Source organism: Centroberyx affinis, unplaced genomic scaffold (assembly GCF_046629955.1).
Source record: "Centroberyx affinis isolate AG114_WGS23_722 - 3 ecotype Tasmania unplaced genomic scaffold, CSIRO-AGI_Caff_v1 ptg000300l_1, whole genome shotgun sequence".
Lineage (NCBI taxonomy): Eukaryota > Metazoa > Chordata > Actinopteri > Beryciformes > Berycidae > Centroberyx > Centroberyx affinis.
Genome location: NW_027278978.1, coordinates 18,575 through 28,259, shown reverse-complemented (window position 1 = coordinate 28,259; position 9,685 = coordinate 18,575). Strand labels below are relative to the sequence as shown.

The following is a 9,685-nucleotide window of genomic DNA, read 5'->3' as shown; positions in this document are numbered from 1 at the left end:
CTTCATCTTATTAGTTCTTTCTCCAAATGCTTCTTTTTCTTCTCCTTTTCTTTTTCCTCTTACACTACATCTGGCCGTTCCTGTTCACAGCTGCTTGCAGTTATTAGTATCTTGTCGTATTTGTATTTCCTGAATTTGTCCTGAAATGTCCTGAATTTCCCCCAGGAGATCAATAAAGTGCTATCTTATCTTATTTGTAGTATTTCCCAACAGTTTGTTTTACATTTGCAGTGTAGCCAGATGTTGGAACATAAGCTCCACGACAAGCAGCTTCAAATGTTCCAGCTTTTCCTGGCTTGCTTTGTCAAAGCTGAGTGTTACATATTTCAGCTGCTGAAGTCTTTCATGGAACAGGCCACCAAAGCCTACACCACCACTGCACTTTACATGCGGAAAAGTCACACCCTGAGGTCACTGTCTGCTCTGGACCCGATTTTGAGAGGCCACTCACAGGCAGCGATCCAGCTAAACCATAATTAACCATAATTCTTTTTGCATCTGAAAGCTAAGACTTCTATCTTCACTGCAAGCCCATGCAACCTCTGTAGCATGTTTTTTTTTTTTTTCACTGAACTGCAGAAAGTTGTAAAGTTGTATGTCAAGTGACGAGAGGTAAAATCTATTGAGTTGCGGATATATGTTCTTGAGCAGTGGTTCTCAATGTGGGGTCCGGGGACCACCAAGGGTCCTTGAGGGGGTTCCAGGGGGTCCACAGCAAATTGTTGAGTCATTAAACTTCACCATTATTTCATTTACAAGAAGTTAAGACCATTAGATAATGTAGAAGAATGATTGTTTTGATGATAGTTTCACTGTTATCACTCTACCTACAATACCGACAGTCATGGAATTCTGGACAAAATCATATCTGACAATAAAAATAGGCAAGGCAAGGCAAGGCAGCTTTATTTGTATAGCACATTTCATACACTGGGGCAATTCAAAGTGCTTTACAGGGTGATAAAAATACAGTAAAGGTAAAAAGTGCAAAAATACAGACAAGAGATACAAAAGATAAAAGACTTAAAAAGTAAACTAGTGCAGTTCAAATCAAATGAGATAGAAAGATGAAAGAACACAACAAATACAACAAATACTTCCACTTTTTGATGCACATTGTGAGTGAACCCATATGTTTTTCTGTAATTTTCTTTTCCCCTGTCCTTCCTGATTCTACTCTTGATCTGATATTTACGTCAGATCTCACTGCCTAAGGCAGACGAGAATCACAGATTCTCCTCTTGGTCAACAACCTCACCATCCAGAGATGGATGAGAATCATACAGGGTAAAGCTCTGTCCCCCCCACATATAGTGTTCACTCATGAGCAAGTAAGCAATACCTGGACAAGACGAATGAAAATTCGTACTTGCCCGTGTCAGCTCTGTTGGGATCCTGAACAGAAAGAGTTAAAATTAAGGTTATTTAAAAGCTGAGCTGAAAAGATACGTTTTTAGCCATTACAGGGTAGAGTAGGCAATGTAAAATAAGAAAGTTTTTAGCTTTGACTTAAAAGCGGTCAGAGTCGGGGCCTGTCTAATATCATCTGGGAGGTTATTCCAGGTCTGTGTTGCATGATAACAAAACGCTGCTTCACCGTGTTTTGTTCTAACTCTTGGGACAGCCAGTAGGCCAGCCCCAGATGTCCTAAGGTTTCTAGAAGGTTCATATGGCACAAGCATGTCAGAGATGTATTTGGGCCCAGAGCCACAGAGTGATTTGTAGACAAGCAGCAAGATTTTGAAATCAATTCTCTGAGTGACTGGTAGCCAGTGTAAGGATTTTAGAACTGGTGTAATGTGGTCGTATTTCTTAGTTTTCGTCAGGACCCTGGCAGCGGCGTTCTGAATAAGTTGGAGTTGCCGAAGAGCTTTTTTTGAAAGCCCTGTGAACAGACCATTGCAGTAATCCAATCTACTGGAAATAAAGGCGTGGGTAAGCCTTTCTAGGTCTTGTTTGGACATTAGTCCTCTGACTCTTGCAATATTTTTTAGATGGTAGTAAGCTGACGAAGTTACCGATTTGATGTGGCTATTGAAATTTAAATCTGAGTCCAGGATAACGCCAAGATTTCTGGCTTGACTCTTAGTTATGAGGGACAGGGAGTCAAGGTGAGAGCAGACATTCTGTCTTTCTTTCTGTGCTCCAAAGACAATTATCTCGGTCTTATCTCTGTTTAGTTGGAGAAAATTTTGCCGCATCCAGTCATTGATTTGTTCGACGCAGTGACACAGAGTTTCAACAGGTCCATAGTCACCTGGTGAAAATATTCTCAGATTTGGGTCCGAGAGACAAAATCTCAACAAATGGGGGTCTGTAACTCTAATGTGGACTAAATTAGGGGTCCATGATATGACAAAGGTTGAGAATCACTGTTCTAGAGATCTAATTTGCATCCATTTCCTTATGTATGTTATTGATGACGTCATCACGTTGTACCAGAGGGCCAAAACTAACAAAAACACCTTTGCACTCTGCTCACAAAAATGAGCATATCTCAAAAAAAAAAGTTGTCTTTAGTTTTGCAGCTAATTTGCTTTCATTCTAGGGTAAGAACTTTCTATATCCTAAAGGTCACCAGAAATGAGCATCTAAACCTGCAATAAGCAATATCAGACATTATAACCAATCCTGAAACTGTGTGCTATGTGGAGATTTCATTGAGAGGGTTGAGGTGTTTCCCCTGCTCACGCATTCTTCTCACCTTTTTCACCCCTATCCAGTTTGCATCCCTGAATTAAAAAATATCAGAAACAATAAAGAAACTCAGAGAGAATATGCGCGTCTTTTGTCTTCCTCCTTGTTATTGCAGCTTCACTGTTTAGTAGAATGTATGGTACTCTTCAACAAAGGAAATGGCACGAAGTAAATCATGGATTTATTTAATAATGAAATACATTTGATACGCTCAGTATTGATAATGATCAAGAATGCTCAATGTTGCTTTTAGATTTTACAACAAAAATCCTTCAGCAGGTATGCGTGGGGTAACCACAAAACATGTTGGCACAAGGATAGAAAAAACATTAAAAGCGAGGAGGAGAAAACGCAAACCTTCCCCCCGCTTGTGTTTTGTCTGGTGTTTATGTCAGAGTCAGTTCGTTAGTTAGTCACACTGTAACGTTGAATTTGTGCCGCTAGGGGGCAGCATTGACAATGAATGGGGACTCAGTGGTAAAGCAGGTCATACAGTTGAAGTTATCATACAATGTGGGGGACAATGAATGGGGACTCAGTGGTAAAGCAGGTCATACAATTAAAGTTATCATACAATGTGGGGGACAATGAATGGGGACTCAGTGGTAAAGCAATACAGTTAAAGTTATCATAGGTAACATAATAGTCTACACACGCTACACACTTGGAGACATCAGATTGGGTTGATGTGTTGAAGTGAGAGTCCATGGAGAACTTTTGGGCAAACCTCTAACCACAAGACACTGTAGTTATTGTTCAGTTGTTGGACTGTTGTACTGCACTCATCACTGCACTACCACTGTGCCTCAGTGTTGACTACTTATATCATATTACCACTTACCTACTGTGCAATACCATATATCACTTGGTGTTGTATGTTATATTGTATATTGTATTATAAATTGTATTGTAGTGTACATTGTGTAATGTAGGGATTGTATTTATTGCGTATCGTAGTTCTTATATTTTGTACTGTATTGAGTAAAAACAGGACAATTACAGTTACTACATTTCAAGATATAACTTGTAAGCCTAATTCTGAGGAGAGTAGGCAACAGAAATATATGGTCAATCTGTCCTTTCATTGTCCCGTACGAAAATGCTTATACAATTTCACTCATATTTCAAGTACACTCAGCAATCACTGACTGACCCAAGGGTGGAACTACATCACTGGTGGGGGACAACATGTTTACTATTTGCTTGTTTTATCAAGTGCTGACTCTGCCTACCTGGATCAGTTTCAGCATACGTCAGTGGCAATTACAAGTGGACCATACGTATTCCAGCTAATCCAACCCTGTTTAGAACTGTGCCACATGTGTGCTTGCATGCTTCAGGCCACAAAATGACCAAAAGTCATTCGCCACGCCCTGTGCTCTTGTGCCATATGCCTGTCACTGGGCTTTATTTCATGTGCCATTGATTCACAAAAATAGAGCCCTTGTCTAAATAATAGTTGACTGAATTACTGACTTTGGTCTGGCATTAACAATACTAAGATTGAGTAGCTGCAGGAATTTGGATTGTGGCCTCAACTGAAGCATTCAGTGTTTCCCACAGAATTTCATTATTCATGCATACGTGGGTGCAATCGGCCTCCCATAGGCATAGAGTGTAGCATTGACTGATTCAATAATAAATATATAATCAGTCAAACTGCATCATATCCATCATATCAGAGGTGGACCACATGACTGCCCAATATCCAAGTTTTAGTGAAATGCAAATATCAGTCCCATATCTCAGCAAACCCTTTCTTTTTCATATTGGTTTGCCAAAGGTTAATATCCTGACTGGACCATGTTCAATCATGTCTTCTAGGATAGTCTTGCAGTAAAGGTAAGAAGACCATCAGGATTGTTTTATTTCTAATAATTATACCATCTGAAAGGCAGATCATATTCATTCAAATTCCCATATTCCAGGTTGTTCTTGATAGTGCTGCTATGGCTACAATCAGCCAGGGCCAGTATTCCAGTATCCCAGATTTCAGGAAGAGAATGATTCATTTCCATGTTATGAGAGCATCATTGCAAAAATTTTTGGATAGTATTCAAGTGTTATTTTGGACAGGTGTATATGATCAGGCGTTGTTCAGATGTCATTTTGTTACTCTGATGTTTTTTCAGAAGAATTCAAATGTTCCACTGGTACAGTTCCAATATTAACTCCTTCAGCACGCCTATGTTATTCTAAACCACTTTCTGGTGTGTTGTAATCAGACAGGATAAAACACTGTGTTCTGCCCGCAGTGTGTATTCCAGTCTGTCAGGGTTCAACCAGACAGAGGTTCATAGGTGTGGAAGTGGATTCCCTTGGAGCAGGTAATCTTCATCACTGCTCCATTCAGACTGGCGTCAAGTATCAACCTCATCATCCCCTCCGCTATCAACGATGGCCTGGAGAGAAGGAGAGAGATGGACGAAAGGGAGATTAGATGGTTTATTTAATATAACAGCATCAAACAGTTATAACGTTTTCTTACAGAGAGGAGGAGAAGAGGAGAAGCAACACTGCATTACTTGAAGTGGTGCTTATGAAGCATCACAAGCACATTGTGCATTGTGAGTGCATAATAATTAGAATCAGCCTGAATGTGGGCATGGTCTATGGCGTAATAACCATGTAATAATTTGTAGATCAAAGTACATTTGCAACATTTCAACATGTTTACCAAATTTCATGCGATTCGGCCTGAAGGGGGCGCTGTAGGGACAATTCAAAATGTAAAAGGCCATACATAGGCGTGTGACATAAGTCGGAATGACACCAAACTTGGTACGGTGACTCAGCTATCATTGTCTTTTGGACCAGCCAAGTCTGCAATGGATTTGCGCCCTTTTGAATTTAGAAAAAAAAAAAATTCTGATATGCTTTTTTTGTTTTTTGATCAATTTGCACCAAATTTTCAGCATCACTGGACCAAGATACACAAACGATGTATAAACGAACACAATGGGATGAACAGTATGGGCACTATTAACCAATGAACTTGAAAACGGGCGTGGCTTAACACAAAAATGGCCATAACTCCACACCTCTTATCACAAATTACCACAAAACTTGGTAGATGCATTAAGGGAAGTAGTTGGACCATGCCCTCAAAATTTAATGGAAATCGGTAGAGGGCAAATCGATAGAGGGCACAACAAATGCCAGAAAAGTGCGAGGGCCTGGCTTTAAATTTTCGCAAATTCCTGTGAGATGGTAGGTGACGCAGACATGAAATTTTTCCCAACAATATAAAGTTGTGTGCAAATGTTGCACAACAAATTGTCCCCAGTTGACAATTAATGGTCAAAATGTCCAACTTTGAAAGGCTGTAACTCCTACACCGTGATTTTCATTAAACTTGGTACACATATCCAGCAATCTTTGCGCTACACATTTTCCTTTGAACCACTAACAACTCTTTTCCATGTTAATACCAGTCAGTAAAGGCTTGAACCCTGCTGCCGGTCCCTATTGTGTTTGTATGTATTATTATTATTCAAGATTCAATACTTTTATTGCCATACAACCTTAGTTGTGAGGAATTTGTCAACAACAGGGCCCACAAGCATAAAATAACATAAAACATGAAAAAGCACATAAGGCACATGATAAAAAAATACATGACAAAAACCCTGCCCCACCCCATCATTAGAAAGGTTAAAAAAAAAAAAAACCTTCAAAGAGGTGTGTGAGAATGTCAACCAAAATTGGCCACCCAGCTTCATTAAATGTGTGATTCTCTGATTTCCTGGCTTTACTCTCATTACATTCTTGCTTGAAAGGAGTGACCCAGGGTTGCCAGAGCCAAACCTGGGTCACAAAATCACCATGGTGAGGTGACCAATATTCTTTTGATCAGCTAGTAAAGAATCACCAGATAGTAACGACCATGGATCAGGATTGTTGACCTAACATTTCCAGCGCTCAAAATTGCAGTGTATTTATGGCTCTGGACAGGCCTAGAATAAAAATACCTATAAGTTTGTGGCCTATATGTGTGCACTGCATACACATGCAACAGGAAAGATGCTTATCAGTGTTACAGGAAGCGGAAGCCAGATGACTTCCTTATCGCTCACTCACACACACACACACACACACTCACTAAGGGCAGTACAACACATTTACTGTTGCATTTTCAGGATGGGAGTTTATACAGGAAATACAATGCTAATTACTGAATCTTGAGACTGTGTGTGTGTGTGTGTGTGTGTGAGTGCTGGGCCCAAGCCTGTTTTTCTCAGTTTAGCAGGTAGTCAGCCAGCAGCCTTAAAGGAATAGTTCACCCAAAAATGTAAATTCTCAGTGTGGTACGGTAACTGCTCACCAGCAGACCAGAAAGCCCTGCAGCGGATCGTCAAGGCGGCCCAGCATATCACCGGTACCCAGCTCCCAGCCATAAAAGACATCTATCACAAACACTGCCTGCGCAGAGGTCTCAGCATCAGCAGAGATCCCACCCACCCCGACCACGGCCTGTTCTCCCTCCTGCCCTCTGGGAGGCGCTACAGGAGTCTCAGAGCTCACGCTGCCAGGCTCAGAAACAGCTTCTTCCCCCAAGCTGTTACCCATCTGAACCTGGCTACCCGCTGAACTCTACTCACCCACTTACACCACCTCCCTCCTTCAAGCTGAGCCCCCCCCCCCCCCGAACCCTACACCACTCACCATACACACTCCCCTCCATGTTCTCTCACCTACCAACATTCACACCCTGATCCCTCCCCTCTGCCCCCTCTCCCCCCTGTTTCTGCACTTTAATGACCTTTTTTTTTTTTTTGCACTACTGCCATGTTTATCATGCCATTTGCACAACTACAAATACCTCAGATATACTAAGTTTGTAAATATGTTGATGTTGATATTATTGATATTACTTTATGTACGTATTTTATGCTATGTATGACCCTATGTCAGCTTGAGTTAGCAGAAACAAGACTTCCGGTATGGCCGTTTAGCCTTCAAAATAAGAGCTGTCATAAAAAATAATGAAAAATGCATAAAATTTGCCATCTTTAACTATTAACGCTGCATGTATTACACTGTGCAGAATACACACAGAACAGAGACTAAAGTGGACATCAAACATTAATATCGGTACTCACTTATTTTCTACTGGCATGGGGGTGAGTAGATAATGACTGAACAGAGGGCTGTCAGGTGGACAGAGCTCACGCATATGCATGGAAAAAAACGGCGATATGATATAATGGTATAGATTTTACTTTCCAAGCTTCAGTTTATCACATGCATGATATTGGTCAGCCTGCTCACTGTGTGGGAGAAACGAGCTAAGAAACAGCTAGAAACAAGATGGCAGAGAAACAAAACTTTAATTTCTGGCTCTGTGATCCTGTGATTGAGTCCGCATGGTTCTCAGGTTCTCATGTCTTTTCAATGTGTGTGTATTGCGTCCAGCTGCCCCCTAGTGGCACAAAGTCAATGTTACAGTGTGACTAACAAACAAACTAAGGGACGGAGACCGATCCATAGTCCCCCCTTGGGTGGGGGACAATTAAGTAGGCCAAAGATGGCAGATAAAGACAGGGGTAAGTTTGAAAAGAAAAGTTTTAAGACAAAAACATATGTGCTTGTGTGTCAACTAGTGTGTGTGTGTGTGTGTGTGTGTGTGTGTGGGTGTGTTTGAACTCACTTCAAGACTCCAAACTTGCTCATGCTGCGTTTGAAGTCATCTTTGAACTTGACAAACTTGCCCATGTTGTCCTCATGCTCCACTGAATGCAGCAAAGGAGTGTCGACGAAGGCTGGACAGAGGACGTTGATACGAACCCCATAGTCACCCTGAGAGGCTGCATCCTACAACACACACACACACATACCCTTGACCTCCCTTTTTATGGTTCTTACTTTGCTTTTATTTTTCTAACAATTTTAAGTGTCTATTAGTCTAGTTAGCTGAAATTATATGTAATGTCATTTAAAATATGTTTAACACATATTATTGTCAAAATTTGTGACAAAATTAACCTTGCTGTATCTATGTATCTATATCTATATGGGTAACACTTTACAATAAGGGTACATTGATTAAGGGTTAGTTAATGCTTAATAAGCATTAACTAACCCTTAATTAACAGTTAACTAATGTGTCTGGTAATAATTTACCAATGGTGTTCATGTTAACTATGGTATTAATTTATACATTATTTAATAGTTAATAAAGATGACTATTAAATAATGTAGGCTATAAATTAATACCTTAGTTAATGTACCCTTATTGTAAAGTTTTACCTCTATATGGCTGTGTTTGTATGCGTGTGTGTGTGTGTGTGTGTGTGTATGTGTGTGTGTGTCTTACCGCCATAGCTCTAGTGAAGCCAATGACTCCATGTTTAGTAGCTGTGTAGACGGGCTGATGTGGAGAATGCAGGAAGGCTGGAATACAAAACACAACAAGACAAGAAAACAAGTTACCAGCAGTAATGGAGCGCTAAGTAAAAATAAACTCTAGTTGGTGATCAACATGAGAGAGAACAGCCAATATTACCAACATTTTATAGTATATATTTATATTATATATAATATATGTGTTATATTTTCATATAACCTACTGATTCTACTTGGTTTCATTTGTACATGTACAAATCCATTTATTTTGTCAAGATTATTGTCAACCTTAAAGGATGGATAAATTGAGTTTAGGCGGGGTTACCCTTATATATACAGTATCTGTTTATTAGAATAGAGAAGGGTTAGACTGATATGGGTTTTTTAAGGCCAATACTAATATTTTTGGACTAAAGCTGATGATTTATTTTTTCAATATATTCCATATCTTTAAATTTGCTAATTTTCATGTCAAAAATTGACAGGAATCCAATGCTTCCCCCAGAATGTTATTCTTGGCAAGGAGGAAAATCAATAATAACAACCCTACAGAGAAGTAGCTAAATGCATCAAACTGCTACAACAACGGCATGAGTAATTTTGATGAAAATGCTTAAAATCATGGCCGTAGCCACATATGCAG

At 39.9% G+C, this 9,685-nt stretch overlaps 1 protein-coding gene across 1 annotated transcript; it reads right to left on the bottom strand.

The window, feature by feature from the left end:
* Positions 1 to 936: 936 nt before the first annotated feature.
* hpgd (15-hydroxyprostaglandin dehydrogenase) lies at positions 937 to 9,101 on the bottom strand. The gene is made up of 3 exons (XM_071515060.1): positions 9,014 to 9,101; positions 8,348 to 8,511; positions 937 to 5,099 (listed from the first exon to the last, which is right to left on the bottom strand). Exons 1-3 carry the CDS (start codon positions 9,017 to 9,019, stop codon positions 4,976 to 4,978), a joined length of 294 nt encoding a protein of 97 aa, XP_071371161.1. The 5' UTR covers positions 9,020 to 9,101; the 3' UTR covers positions 937 to 4,975.
* Between the last annotated feature and the right edge of the window lie 584 nt (positions 9,102 to 9,685).

Excerpts from the sequence above, each read along its gene's own strand:
- hpgd (XM_071515060.1), bottom strand. Across the intron at positions 5,100-8,347 it reads AGCAAGTTTGGAGTCTTGAA|GCCATCGTTGATAGCGGAGG; the intron begins GTGAGTTCAAAC and ends CCTTCTCTCCAG.